Raw genomic sequence first — 16,896 nt, forward strand, 5'->3', positions numbered from 1 at the left:
AAAGTGTCCAGATTTTCAGGGTCGAGAGTTGTGGTTAATTTGAATATATATGTGAGAGTAAATGAATACTTGAGTCGGATTGTGGGTTGACCCACCCATAAACTTAAAACGGTTAAAAATAAAATTAAAAATGTTATAGGTACGGTTCGAATTTGCAACTTAACAAAACAAGTACAACCCTTTAACAAACTAGGCTAATAACAATTTATATTTACATTCAACAACAAATTTGATGAACGAGGGATATTTTAACAATATAAGTTCAACTTTTTAACTAATATATATATATATATATATATATATTAATTTTAAAAGTGTCCGGATTGCCGATTCGAGAGCTGTGGTTAATTTGGATATATATATGAGAAAGTAAATGGATATTTGGGTTGGATTGTGGGTTGACCCGCACATATATGTAGTTTTACCGTAATATTTTTTCACGATTTTTATATTATTACTTGTGCAAATGCACGGAATACATTCTAGTTTCATATCATAATTCTTAATTAAATCATAAATATTATATACAAAATAAATAAAATATATATATATTAAATTATTATATTATATAAAATTTAATTATTAATTATTTAAAACAAAAACAATAAAAGGGTCAATATAATGAGAGAAAAATCAGTTTGATGAATGATTTCTAGAAATTCACATTGAGTTTTACACTTTTTTTTTTAATTATTAAATTTGGAATGAAATTTATTAAGAATTTATTTAATTAGTAGTATATTAAATACGAAATTCAATCATAATCTTAAAAGAGAACTATGATAAAAAAATATTATTTTTTTTTTGGAAAAAAAAATTGGAACAATATTTAACTAGGCACAAAACTTTTCGCCTCACAGGCTCGAACCCAAGACCTTAGGTTAAGAATATTCACCGCTTGTTGTCGTTAGACTAGAATAGGGGATAAAAGTTTGACCGCAAAAGTGTTAAACACATAACCCGCAAACACACTAAACTACATATTCAAATTGACAATAGATTTCTTTTACATGAACTACAAAATGAAACATGAGGAGTTAGGGACTAACTTAAAGAGTGGAAGCTAGGCAACGAAGACGGTTGAGACGTCGGCGACGAGATTTGGTTGAGACGTCGGTTACGGGAGGTGACTGAGACATCGGCGGCGAAGGGAGGTGGTTGAGACGTCGGAGAAGGGAGATGGCTGAGACGTAGGAGGCGACGGGAGGTGGCTGAGACGTCGGGGATGGGAGATGGATGAGACGTAGGAGGTGACGGGAGGTGGCTGAGACGTCGTCGGTAGCGGCGGCGGTAGTCTTTCGCAAAAGAGAGGCTATAGGGAAGTTCGGTGAGAAAACATGGAGAATTCTGATTTAGATTATTTTGGGTTATTGCCTTTTATTTTAATCAATGTTATTTTTGTAATTTATTAAATATTATTTGCAGTCAAATTTTTGATTAAAATTAAAAATTATATAATATATGCTTATTTAATTAAAGAATATATTAATTATAAAAGAATATATGAAGTTTATAAATTTTAAATTATAATACATATTTATATATATAAGAGACTTTAAGTTTAATTATTATTTAATAATTAATTAATAAGTTCTATCACTTAATTTCAAAATACATATTAATTATTTCATATAATAATTCTTAAATAAATCATAAATATTTTATACTAAATAAGTAAAATATATATATTAACTTCTCATATTATATATAATTTAATTATTAATTATTTTAAACAAAAACAATTAAAGGGTCAATATAATCAGAGAAAAAACAGTTTGATGCATGATTTCTAGAGATTCACATTATGTTTTACACTTTTATTTTAATAATTATTAAATTTGATATGGAATTGATTAAATATTTATTTACTTAGAAGTATATTAAATACCAAATTGAATTATAATGTTAAAAGAGAACCAGGCCAAAGAACATTATTTTTTTTAAAAAAAAAAATGAGAGAATGAATTAAGCATGTAGCTACAAAACAAAAATTTAACTAGACACATAACTTATCGCCTGACAGCCTCGAACTTAGGAACTTAGGGTAAGATTATTCATCGCTTGTTACCGTTAGGTAAGAAGAGGTCATAAAAATGTGGCAACAAGAGGGTTAAATACATAACTCGCAAACACATTAAACCACGTAATCAAATTGGCAAAGAACTTCTTTTACATGAACTACAAAATGAAACCTAAGGAGTTAGAGAGTAATCTAAACAGTGGAAGCTAGGCAGCGAATGTGGTTTAGACATCGGCGACTGGAGGTGACTGAGACGTCGGCTACGGTAGGTGGGTAAGACGTCGGCGACGGGAGATGGATGAGACGTAGGCGGCGAAGGGAGGTGGCTGAGACGTTGGAGACAAGACATGGATGAGACATATGCAACGACGGGAGGTGGCTGAGACGTCGGAGACGAGAGATGTCTGAGACATAGGCGGCGACGGGAGGTGGTTGAGACGTCGGTGGCGGAAGGAGTCTGTCGCAAAAGAGAGCCTGAAGGGAAGTTCTGTGAGAAAATAGTGAGGGTTCTGATTTAGTTTATTTTGGGTTTATTGCATTTTACTTTTTATTAATTTTATTTTTATTTTATTTTGTAATTTATTGAATCTTATTTATAGTGAAATTTTTTATTTAAATTAAAAATTATTTAATATATGGTTATTTAATTAAATAATATATTAAGTATAAAAGAATATATGAAGTTTTTAAATTTGAAATTATAATATATATATATATATATATATATATATATATATATATATATATATAATAGACTTTAAGTTTAATTATTATTTAATAATTTCTATCACTTAATTTCAAAATACATATTTTTGAGAGAAGGAAAATAATATTTTTATTATTTGTTAATTGTTTTTGTATTACCTAATAAGTCTAGTGCTTAAATAGTGAAAATTAAATATCAATAAAATAAAATAAAATATCAATAAAATAAATTAAAAATTAAATTAAATCTATAAATAAAAAAAATCAAATCAATTATAATTGATTTGACAATTAGCAGCAAATTTTCAATCAAGTAGCAAATCGATTATTCTCATTAATTTGCAATTGATAACATTCCATTCTTGGAATTGTTTTTTTCCAAGATAATTCTACACTCCCCTTCAAGTTGGTAGTAGATGTTGAGACTGCCCAACTTGTCACATACTTTCTCGAATCGCCTTGGTGAGTATGTCCTGATTGTGGGATTTAACGTAGAGGGGTGCAATAGAGCATTGGACAGATATTAAAGAGGTTGTTGTCGATGGAATGAAATGACAGTGAAAAGTCTTTGAATTGTCGAAGTTTCTCTAGATGTTTGATGGCAGTGAAAAGGCTTGAAACACAGAAGTTTTACTGGAATTTGATGATAGTGAAAAGGCTTGAAACGCCGAAGTTTCACTGGAATTTGATGGTAGTGAAAAGGCTTGAAATACTGAAGTTTCACTGGAATTTGATTACAGTGAAAAGGCTTGAAACGCCGAAATTTCACTGGAATTTGATGGCAACGAGTTGGCTTGAAACGCCGGAGTATTGCTGGATGGCAATGACAACGAGTTACGTTCGAGTTTCGCTGGATGATTTTTTTTGTATGTTTATGACAATTTGAAAGAAAAATATAATAATAATAATAATAATAATAATTAGAGCCCACCATCAATGGCTAAGGTAACCATTGATGGAGACAGCGGAAAACTAAATTTTAGCTCAAGAACAAAAGTTTGGTTCTGATACAATGTATAATTTTGAGAGAGGGAAAATAATATTTTTATTACTTGTTAATTACTTTTGTATTACATCAGAAGTCTACTACTTAAATAGTAAAAATTACATATCAATAAAATATAAAAAAAATAAAAATCAAATCAATTATAATTGATTTGACAATCAACAACAAATTTTCAATCAAGTAGCAAATCAATTATTCTCATTGATTTACTACTAATAACATTTCATTCTTGGAATTTCTATTATTGAATAATAATTTTTAATTAAATCATAAATATTATATACGAAATAGGTAATATATATATATATTAAATTCTCATATTATATATAATTTAATTATTAATTATTTAAAACAAAAACAATAAAAAGGATCAATATAATTAGAGAAAAATATGATGCATGATTTCTAGATATTCACATTATGTTTTACACTCTTTTTTTGTTTTAAAATAATTATTCAATTTAATATGGAATTGATTAATGATTTATTAACTTAGAAGTATATTAAATACTAAATTTAATCATAATCTTAAAAGAGAACTAGGCCAAGAACATTAAGTTGTTTTTAAAAAAAAATTGCGACAACGGATAATCATGTAGCCGCAACACACAACATTTAAACATGCGCAGAACTTGTCGCCTGATGGGTTCGAACCCATGACCTTTGAGGGTTTCTAATTTAGTAAATTTCGTGGTTAATGCCTTTTATTTTAATCAATATTTTTTTTTGTAATTTATTAAATCTTATTTCCAGTGAAATTTTTGATTAAAATTAAAAATTAAATAATATATGCTTATTTAATTAAAGAATATATTAATTATAAAAGAATATATATGAAGTTTTTAAATTTGAAATTATATATATAAGAGACTTTAAGTTTAATTATTATTTAATAATTAATTAATAAGTTCTATCACTTAATTTCAAAATACATATTAATTATTTCATATAATAATTCTTATTTGGAAACAGAAGAAAGTGTGACGTAAGAGTTTTATTTCCGAACATCCATAAAATTCTGTGTTATTTTCTTACTGTCCTGCATCTTCCACTTCAAATCTAACAAGCATTTCCGCACTTGAAATCGTTCAAGAGCTTAAACGATTTGTCGAAGAATAGAAACTGATTTTATTCTCTAATAGGATTAAAATCGAATTGAAAAGGAAAATTAGTACAACAATATTCAACCCTCCCTATTCTACTATTGTAGTCGATCCTAACAAGTAGTATCAGAGCCAGGTTTTCTATTCTCAAGAAAATCATCTACCATAATCATGTATCTCCTAAACAAAATTCCTATGTTCACAAAGGAAAACTGTGATGACTGGAAGATTAAGATGCTAGCTCATCTATCTACTCTAGATGATGATATATGGTATGTCATCACCGATGGGCCGATGAAGATCCAAACGATCAGCACATCATCAACCTCAACTGATGGTGCTCCTAAGATGAAGGAGAAGCCAAGATATGAGTGCACTACTAAAGAAAATTGGAAGGCCAACCTCGACAACGTGACCAAAGACATTCTTTATAAGACGCTAGACAAACACATGTTCAACAAGATCAAGTCTTGCTCTACTGCCAAAGAGATTTGAGAGAAGTTGACTCAACTCTATGAAGGGAATAACCAAACCAAAGAAAATGACTGAATTCGATTAACGATTCAACAATATTATCATCGAACTCTCGACTCTAGAAAAGACTTACAACAACAGAGAGGTTGCTATTAAAGTTATTAGAGCTCTTCCCAGAGAATGAGACATTAAGACGATGGTGATGAGGGAATCCCAAAATCTCAATAAGATGAAACTACATGATCTTTTTGCCGATCTGAAAACCAATGAATTTGAGATAAACTCAAAGAATGAAGAGGAGCCATCCACGTCTTCCATCACAAAAGCGTTGGTGACTGCTGAAGAGCCACATGTCAGGACTACTCCGAAGTCTGCTGAGCAAATCAGCAACGATACAATGTCACTCTTTTTCAAGAGGTTTGTCACATTAATAAAGAAGACTCATTCTAACTCTAACTCTAATTCTAATAGATATAATAATAAGTATGAATAAAAAGCTAACTTGAAATGATTTAATTGTGATAAACTAGATCATTTCAAGGCCGACTGTAGAAAGCCGAAGAGGGACGACAAGAAGTCATCTAATAGAAGAAACATAAAGCTCTAGTGGCCGAGGAAAGCAAGAGCAAGTGGGCTGAAAGTGATTCAGACGACAACTCATTAAGCGAGAGCAAAGATGAAAGCATCAAATGCTTCATGGCTGACTACGCTGAGGTATTTGATTTCTCTTTTGATGAATTCATAAGAGGTGATTTAACTACTGCACTCAATGATATGGTCATTGAGTACAAAAAACGGTCAGACTCTTTTAATGAAATAAATTTATAAAACAAAACTGAAGTACAGACTTTTCATCTCAAAAAAATGAACATGAAGTTTTGAAAAATGAAACAACTGAGCTTTCATCTAAGAATCAGAAGCTCAAAGAAATGATTTCAAACTCTTTCTACTGAAAATAAACGATTGAAATATGTGGTTAGTTCATGGACAAAGTCTGGAGACACCGTCAAATAACTACTCAGTCAGTAGAGGCCTGTCAGACACAAATCTGGTTTAGTATTTGTTAATGGTAACTCAATTGATTCCAACAAAAAGTTGAACCCATTAAAAGGCAAGTTTAAGCCAATGAGCTTTGTCAAGGATAACTTAACTGACATTGGAACTATCCAAGACTGTGATAACTTGAATTTAAAAGATGAGATTAAATATGTTCAGTCAACTGATTAAAGATCAAGCTGGTTTAAGCCCAAGGAAAGGGCAGCCAGCTGGCCCAACAAGCAAAAACTTGTAAAAAAGTCAAGAAGTTTTCATCATGAAACCATCTCCCATAGTCAAGGGATCAACAACAGGTAGGAAGACGTCTGCCAAGTCTAAATCATATGCTTTATTAACAACACAAAATGGGAGATCTATAAAAATAACCCAAATATGGATCCCCAAGGGACTAATTAACCATGGACCCAAATGAAGTTGGGTACCAAAGTTGTAAATATGTATATATGTAGGAAATTTAGGACTGTTTCCTTGAGGAATTTGTTTGGTATCTGGAAAGCGGCTACTCCAGACACATGACATGCAACAGACGGCTGCTTACTGATGTAACAAAGTGCATAGGATCGAAGATCACATTTGGTGATAATAACAAAGGTAAAACTGTGGGTAAGGGTAAGATTGTCCACGATAGTTTTACAATTAATAACATGTTGTTAGTTGAAAATATGTGCTATAACCTAATAAATATTAGTCAGATGTGTGATAATTGCTACACTGTAGATTTTCAAACGCAGATATGCATTTAGAAGAGAGGGAAGTTGATTAAAAAAATATATATTTTGGGTTTGCGTTTGGGTATCGGTTGGAGATCGGTTGGAGGGAAAAGGTGGTTTGTGTTTGAGTTTGGGTATCGGTTGGAGATGCTATAACCCAAAAATCTATTTCTAAACTCAAAAGAATATTCTTAGAATATTCCTTTCTTACATTAATTTTTTAACCTTATTAATATTATCTATATATTTATCAATTTTACATATTTAACCCCAATCTTTTCTCATTTATTTAATAAAATTAAGATGAAATTAATTAATTATATATCAATAATTCATAAACAACAAAATAATTCAATAATAGATTTAAATAAACAAACATATTATATTAAAACAAACATTATTAATAAAAAAACACTTGGTACACGAACACATAACATAAATAATGTATTAATTCTCGGAATTAGTGTACTCTTCCCACATATTATCGATTAATGCATTACGAAGTTCAATATGTGCATCTTTATTTATTATTTTTCCGTATCGAGATATAAAATCTTGAAATTGAGTATTTTCATCTATCACCATCTTGACCTTTGGTGAATGCATTTCCATTTCAATTTCGATATGAACAATTTCGATTGAAAGAAAAAAGGGCATGCAAAACTCATTATACGTGCCCATTGGAGATGAGCTCAAATCTGTTGTTTCAAATTTGGTGCTCAACTTTACACCACTTTCACAAAAATTAATTATTTTATAGAATAGGTCAAAATTAATTAAGAGAGAGAATGAAAAGTCAACATATATTATCAAAGTGGTGCAGGATGGAACATCAAATCTGGCATAACAGATTTCATGTGGTTGGAGAAGCGTGAGGAGGACGATGATGAGGTAGATGAGGCAGCGTGTTTGATTTTTTAATTAAAATTATTTTGTTTGAGTAACCCTATCTAACATAAATTAAACCCTAATTAAATTTAACTTGAATCAAATTATCTTATCCAAATATCAGAGTTTAGTTTGAAGTTGTGTCAATAATGTATGTTCACCCTAGGTAATTGCACAAGGATGAACTGTAAAGTCACATTAAATAGCATCACATAATTAACTGTGCTAGCATCAGATTTTTGGTCAAAAGTAACTTTTTATAAATGATTGAAAGTTATCATTCTGAAATATACTTCTAAATTTATATTTCAGAGCTTTTAGTAGAAAAAAATAATTTTATTGTTACATTTCTATTCTTAATGTTTTACAAGTACTGAAACATATTAGTTTTAAAAACCTGAAATAACTTTAGTTTTATTATTTTATTATTTTATTTTAATAGGATAAGTAGGAAATGAGTCAGCATGCATTAATAGATTTACACATACACATATAACAAAAAAGAAATTGTCAACATCATTGTTTGCATGTTGAGATAAACGGGTCAATAGTTATACAAATGTCATGCTATATAATTTTTTTTGTCTATTACATGGTGTCATTATTGTTTTAATTGCAATAAGACTGCGAAATATCACTGCTTTTGCTGTCCAAAAGGCGTGTGTCAACGGTGTGTAGATAGTGTTGATTTTGCATGTATTAAAGATACCAAAGGGTTCTGTCATAGTTGTGTGAATGTCATAGTTGTGTGAAGCTTGCACTACTTAGAGTAAAAAGAAGAAAATTCAAGCATACCCCATCAGAGTCTACAGTTTCGCCTGCCTCCCCAAGTAGTGCAAGCTTCACACAATTATGACAGAACCCTTTGATGTCTTTAATACATGCAAAATCAACACTATCACCGCTGACACACGCCTTTTGGACAGAAAAAATAGTGATATTTCGTAGTCTTATTGCAACTAAACAATAATGAAACCCTGTTATAGACAAAAAAAAAATTATATATCATGACATTTGTATAACTATTGACCCGTTTATATCAACATGCAAGCAATGATGCTGACAATTTCTTTTTTGTTATATGTGTATGTGTAAATCTATTAATGCATGCTGACTCATTTCCTACTCATCCTATTAAAATAAAATAATAAAACTAAAGTTATTTCAGGTTTTTAAAACTAACATTCATGTCTAATTATGTTTAGTACTTGTAAAACATTAAGAATAGAAATGTAACAATAAAATTGTTTTTTTCTACAAAACCTCTGAAATATAAATTTAGAAGAATCAAAGATAATTTCAATTGATACCAATAAAGGTTCAAATCATTCATGTCTCTAACTTATCACTTGTGAGGGAAGTATATTTCAGAATGATAAATTTCAATCATTTACAAAAATGGATGTATAAAAATGTGGAATTTCCACAACAATCGAAATAGACACTAACTTTGGCAAATCCTAAGTTGATTACATGACTTTTATTCATAAAAATGAAGGATTTTATTTAAAATGAAAATAATAAGAAGGAAAAAATGTAAGATTTGATTACTTACCACAAGCCCAATTAGATTTACTACGCAAAAAAGAGTCATCCTTCTCCACACACTCGGGATGATAAGCTTTTAGACACTGTCTACAACCAAAAACCAAATTATAATCATGTTTTGCCCAAACTTCCAAACAAGCAGAAAAAGTCTTGTTCAATCAATGTATGAGAACATTGAATGATACTATTTTTTTCTGTTACTTAACAAATGCCAAAATATGCATCAATTGAATACTAAACAGCTCCATATCATGTTACAAAGATACCAAAAAGCCAAATACTTCATATATGACATAATTGATGTTCCTTTTGCTTTTTACTTTACTCCCACTGTCCCAGATCAAACAAATTGAAATCTAAGTCTAATTTCACCTAAGATTTACTTGTAGAATTCTGAAATTTCCCTTCTTATCCCCACAAATCATTGCAGTTGTGTTTTCAAAACATTACAAAGTTGTAAAATGTGGCTAGATGTTACATGCAACACATCTACATGTCCCATTTGACTAGAGAAGAAGAAATCTTAAAAAAAGAAGACAAAATAATCGATTTTTGTTCTGGATTGAATAGACCCAAAGAAATTGAGGCATGGCTAAGCTTAATACTTACTTGTAGTCACAAACCCGTAAAGACCCACCATCTTTGCAAACAAAGCACCAATCCTCTGCAATTTCTTCCTTTCTAATCTCCTGTTTCTTCCTCTTAGCCCTTGTATTCCACTTCATCTTAAAAAAAAGATCCTTCAATCAAAAACCAAGAACAAAAATTATCAACCCGCAAAGAACTTCCCTGTAAATGAACGTTCCAACTTCGTCTCCGGTAAGAGAAACAACGGGAATTCTCTCTTTAAAGTTATGAAATATTACAATAAAGTTGAACAGTATTAATAACGTTAAAACAAATACGACAGAATCTGCAGAAAAGAAAAGAAAAGAAAAATTATGTTTTCAATGTATGATTTCAAAGTGGGAAACAATGGTGTAGAGATGGTGTAGAGATGGTGTAGAGATAGAGAGCATACACGTGTTGAAAGAACTATCGAAGTGAGAAATTATCATCTACCATCCCTAATCAGATGGTATGGTGAGAACATGTTCAAATTTTCAAGCACAGAAAAATGGCAACACAAGGAAAATAAGAAGTTCAATACAATGAATCAATTTTAGTAGTATCTATAGACAATACATTTAGATGTTATACTCAAATTCAAATTCAAATTCAAATTTGAACTGTGAAAATAGAAATAATCTCTGTTTCCATCAAATATGAACACATTCTCATAATTATTTTTTAAAATAATACATTTCTAGCTTTCTTTAAAATTAATATATATTTAAATCAGAAAAGAATAAAACTAATAATGAGATAGATAGTTATGTGAGATGAGAATAAATATAATTTATAGAAATGAAGTGTTTGTTTAAAAATATTAATCATTTTATTCTAATTAATAATGTTTGGATATTTACTTTCTCATTGATAATATTTGAATTTATTAGAGATAAATTATTAATATTATTTGATAAATAAAACTAGTATTAATATTTTTATTATATTTTTTATTAAATTTTATTTAATTAAAAATATAAAATATTATTATTTTTATATCATAATTATTTAAAATATATAAAATGTTTAAGTTGAATAATTTAAATTTTTTCTAATTATAAATAAAAAAAATATCTATAAACATAAATAATATAAGATAATATTTTTAAAATATTATAAATAAATAATTGATCAAATTAAATATAATATTTTACTTAATAACATATATTTTGAGAAGATATAATTTTTTTAATAACATTTTTTATTAAATTTTTTCATATTTAACTTTTTTTTAATATTTTTTAAATGTATTGTTCATATAAAATTGTTATTTTATTTTTTAAGTTTTTATATTTTAATTAAATTATTATAATGTTATTAATATTATATAATATTTAAAATTGATTATATAAAAATGATTATATTATTATTAGTTATTGTAATTATTATTAAAATTTATTTTATTAATTATATTTTATTTTAAATAATTTCTTAATATTATTTAAATAATTAAAATAATTTCTTTAAATAAATAAATTTATTTTTTATTTATTATATTAATTATAAGAGAACGTCAAATATAATTATAAATGAAATATATATATAATATTATAATTATGAGAGAAAAAATGTGAGAAAGATGTTGAGTTATTGTGTCTATTTATAATAAACTCTACAATTGTTAATTATAGTTTATTGGATTTGTATTTAGGTTTGGGTCTGACCATAACTAAGAGATGTTTAAGTTTTATTTTTTTGAATGTGTATCCTATAAATATGTTATTATTTAAAGTTTATATTGATAAATACATAATTCTAAAGAGATAAAATGTGAGACAAAAACTCTAGTATTGGGTTTGTATTTGAGTTTGACTTAAGCTGACCAAGTTGTTTAAGTTTTATTAGTTTACCCTATAAATATGTTATTATAAGGGTTTACATTAATGAAAATAGAATTTTAGAGAGATAAAGTGTGAGACAAAAAAAACTCTATATTTCTTCTTCTTCATATTGAAATTTGGTGGCGGTTAAAGTGAATGTAGCTTATTTGAGTGAACCATTATAAATTTGTACCTTCTTGTGTTCTTATTTTCTTGCGTTTTACATATCGTTTTAGTAGATCAGATTTGGGGATCCAAATCCTAACAATTGTTATTATAGCAGTTAGGCTAGATCGGGGCATTGGAAACGATATGAAGTGATAATAGTATAAGACTCTGGATTGGAAGATTTGATGGAACAGATTATGCATTTTAGAGGATGCAGATTGAGGATTATCTCTATGGAAAAAATCTTTATGTTCCTTCGAGTGAAAAACTAGAGAAGATGGATGAAGCTGAATATAAACTCCTTGATAACAGATTTTGGAAGTTGTCTAGTTAAAAAAATTGTATTGATGGTTTAAAAAGAAATATTTATATATTATTCTTATAAATATTTATAAAAATTATCTATAAACATAAATAATTTTAAGGTAATATCTTTTAATTATTATATACGAATAATTGATCAAATTAAATATAATATTTTACTTAATAAAATATAGATGGAATAAATATTATATTTAATTTGATCAATTATACGTATATAATAATTAAAAGATATTACCTTAAAATTATTTATGTTTATAGATAATTTTTATTTATAATTAGAAAAAAATTGAAATACTCAACTTAAACATTTTATATATTTTAAATAATTATGATATAAAAAGAATAATATTTTTATATATTTAATTAAATAAAATATAATAAAAAATAAAATGAAAATATTAATACTAGTTTCATTTATCAAATAATATTAATAATTTATCTCTAATAAATTCAAATATTATTATTGAGAATGAAAATATCCAAACATTATTAATGAGAAAATGAAATGATTAATACTTTTAATAAAAACTATATTTTTATCCATCATATGAATTCTCATTTTACACCTCTATCAATCTCATTCATATTTTTATTCCAATACTCCCTAAATATATTAATTTTAAAGATGACTAGAAAAGTATTATTTTAAAAAATAATTATGAGAATTTGTACATATTTTAGGAAAAATATAAATTATTTATATTTTCAGAATTAAAATTTGAGTATAACATCTCAAATTATTTTTATCATTACCTCTATCCCTATTTTCAATATTTAGAGTAGAATTTTTGAACGTTTTACCATAATCAATTTTACGAACCCTCCAACATTAATATGATTTTTAACTTCAACAAATTTTAATTTAGAATTTCCAATAGAGAAAAGGATTTTACAATAAAGGATTTTTTTTTAATTATAAATAAAAATTATCTATAAACATAAATAATTTTAAGGTAATATCTTTTAATTATTATATACAAATAATTGATCAAATTAAATATAATATTTTACTTAATAACATATATGATACGATATATTTTTTTAATAACATTTTTATTAAATTATTTCATATTTAATTTTTTTAATATTTTTTAAATATATTGTTTATATAAAATTGATATTTTATTTTTAAGTTTTTATATTTTAATTAATTTATTATAATTTTATTATTAGTATATAATATTTAAAATTAATTATATAAAATTAATTATATTATTATTAGTTATTGTAACTATTATTAAAATTTTATTTTATTTATTATATTTTATTTTAAATAATTTTTTAATATTATTTAAATAATTGAAATAATTTTTTCAATAAATAAATTAAAAAGTTTATTATTATTTTAATTATAAAAGAAAAAATATATATAATATTATAATTATAATTATGAGATAGAATGTGAAAGAAATGTTGAGTTATTGAGCTTACACTTATAATAAATTATACAATTGTTAACAAGAGTTTATTGAGTCTTCTTGTGTTCTTATTTTCTTGCATCTTTACAAATCATTTTAAGAAGATCGGATTTAGGGAATCAAAATCCTAACAACTGTTATCAGGGCAAATAGGCTAGATCGGAGCATTGGAAACGATGACAAGCGAGAATAGTATAAGACTATCGATTGGAAGATTTGATGGAACATATTATGTATTCTGGAGGATGCAGATTGAGGATTATCTCTATGGAAATAAGTTTCATGTTCCTTTAAGTGAGAAACTAGAGAAGATGGATGAAGCTGAATAAAAAAAACTTCTTAATAGACATGTTTTGGGAGTTGTCTGATTGATGCTAGACAAAACTTTTGCTCACAACGTAGCAAAGAAGAAGACCATAATGTGTCGATGAAAACTCTATCTAGTATGTATGAGAAACCATATGCTAACAACAAGGTACATTTAATGAAAAGACTCCTCAATTTAAGAATGGTAGATGGTACTTCTGTCACTACTCATTTGAACGAATTTAATATAATTGTGAATCAACTGTTATCTATTGTGATTGATTTTGGGGATGAAGTTAGTGTCATGATTTTATTGACATCTCTACCAAATAGATGGGAACCTCAACAATTAGTAACTCTTATGGAAATTCTAAATTGAAATTTATTGAAGTTAAAGATCGTATTCTTGCTGAACAGGTTCGTAAAATTGATTATGGTGAAACGTTCAAATGTTCTACTCTAAATATTGAAAACAGAGGCATAGGTAATGACAGAAATTTCAAACCTAGGTAAGAAAAGATCTATGTTAGTCTAGTCTGGGTGGACATTTGATTGCTGGAATTGTGGTAAGCAGGGTCACTTAAAGAGGAACTACAAAGCACCAAAGGAAAACAATGACGATAAAAATGATGGATCCAACGCAATTACAGAAACTGTCATTGATGTGTTGCTTCTGTCTATTGATAGTACGATAGATTCATGAGTTTTGGACTCATGAGCGCCTTTTCACACCACTGTCCACAAAGGATTAATTGAGAATTATGTGGATGGAAACTGTGGGAAATGTTTTCTCACAGATGGTGAGCCATTAGATATTGTTGGCATTGGGGACATTAAATTGAAGATAGTAAACAATTTTGTTTGGAAGATTAATAAGGTGAGACACAATCCAGGTTTAATGCGCAATATGAATTATGTTACACAACTTGATGAAGGACACAGTTTCAATTGTGGAAATGGTGCGTGGAAGGTGACTAAAGGAGCAATAATTGTTGCTCGAAGTCACAAAACTGGAACGTTATACACGACTTCAACTTGTAAAGAAATAGTTGCTGCTATAGTTGATGAATCGAAAAATAAATCTTAGAGTGGTTGAGTCCATTTGAATTTTGTTTGTATTTAATCTTGTTCTTGCATCTTACATTTCTCTAAAGTACATGTCCAGCAACTGAATGCTCATATTATTCAATAAAGCATTTTTTTATTTTTCTTTATGGTTTTCATCCATGCTCTACTACACGAATGGATCGCCGAGAAGTGTTACTACATATATGTTGTTTCCTTTTGTTAGTGTATTTCTTTTAAAATATCAACAAATATGACTTGTTTATTATCATTCGTTCTCCTTCGACCACACAATTCAACTTGAGACAGTTGATTCTATAGTGGATTTTATAGAGATAATATGGTCATATGGACTGAGAAAGTGCTAAGCTCAAGTGACAGAAATATTCTAAAACCATAACCTAAATAGTTAGTTTAAACCAACTACAAGAATAGTTTGACATATTATCATCCACACTTAGGGAGGAACATAGCATGATAAGATTGAATGAGGAATATGTGGATGATCTTGTGGAGAAAAAAATGTGAATGATGAAGAGAATGATGAGTAAGATTTGGAGGAGGTGAATGAGGAATATTTGGAGAAGGTGAATGAGGAAGATTTGGAGAAGGCAAATGTGTTGATTGAGGATCCGGTGAATGAGAATATTGAGGTATGACTAATTCAAATATTTGGTATAATTTAAGCATTTTTTCTGATTAATTCAAGCATTTTTTCTTTTCTTTTTAGGATGTGGTGGATAAGTTGAATGATAAAGACAAGGATGGGATTGTGGAGCTGAAGGATGAGGATGTGGATGAGAAGAAGAACGAGGATGTGGAGGAGAAAAAGAATGAGGATGTGATGGAGAATGTGGTGAATGAGGAAGTGGTGGTGCAAAAGGAAGACAAGAAGAAGAATGAAATATGTATAATTCAAGCATTTTGTCTAATTCGAGCATTTTGTCTAATTCGAGCATTTTGTCTAATTCAAGCATTTTGTCTAATTCAAGTGTTTTGTCTAATTCAAGTATGAAATTGATGATGTAGAGAAGGTGGATGTAAATAAGGATGTAGTGGAGAAGAATGAAGATAAGAGGAACAATGAGGTATGTATAATTTGAGCATTTTGTCTAATTTGAGCATTTGGTCTAATTCAAGGATGGGATTGATGATGTGGAGAAGGTGGATGTGAATGAGGATGTGATGGAGAAGAAGGAAGACAAGCAGAAGAATGAGGTATGTATAATTCTAGTATTTTATCTAATTCGAGTATTTTGTCTAATTCGAGTATTTGGTCTAAGTTGAGTATTTTGTCTAATTCAAGCATTTGGTCTAATTCAAGCATTTGGTCTAATTCGAGCATTTTGTCTAATTCAAGCATTTAGTCTAATTCAAACATTTTGTCTAATTCAAGGATGTGAATGAGAAGGTGGAGGATGTGAATGATAAAAACAAGGTGGTGAATGAGAAGAAAAATGTGAATGATATAGACAAGGAAGACAAACAGAAGTTGGAGGATGATGTGTTTGTACAGAATTTGGGGAAGAAGGAGGACACGTAGAAGGTGGTAGGCATAACCGTCTTAGCCCGATGATGTGTATCTAATTTAAGAAGAATTGTTCTTCTTTATGGAAGGCATAACCGTCTTAGCCCGATGTTGTCCACTGTCTACACGGTCTACATGGAGATGTCAT

General features: G+C 28.2%; 1 protein-coding gene across 1 annotated transcript; it reads left to right on the forward strand.

Moving 5' to 3' along the window:
* Positions 1-14,357: 14,357 nt before the first annotated feature.
* Positions 14,358-16,763, forward strand: LOC124943611 (coiled-coil domain-containing protein 1-like). The gene is made up of 8 exons (XM_047484093.1): positions 14,358-14,450; positions 14,730-14,841; positions 14,953-15,032; positions 15,784-15,873; positions 15,951-16,094; positions 16,231-16,308; positions 16,361-16,438; positions 16,617-16,763. The coding sequence occupies exons 1-8, from the start codon at positions 14,358-14,360 to the stop codon at positions 16,761-16,763; spliced, it is 822 nt and encodes a 273-aa protein (XP_047340049.1).
* The last annotated feature ends 133 nt before the right edge of the window (positions 16,764-16,896 follow it).

Source organism: Impatiens glandulifera, chromosome 6 (assembly GCF_907164915.1).
Source record: "Impatiens glandulifera chromosome 6, dImpGla2.1, whole genome shotgun sequence".
In the NCBI taxonomy this organism is placed as follows: domain Eukaryota; kingdom Viridiplantae; phylum Streptophyta; class Magnoliopsida; order Ericales; family Balsaminaceae; genus Impatiens; species Impatiens glandulifera.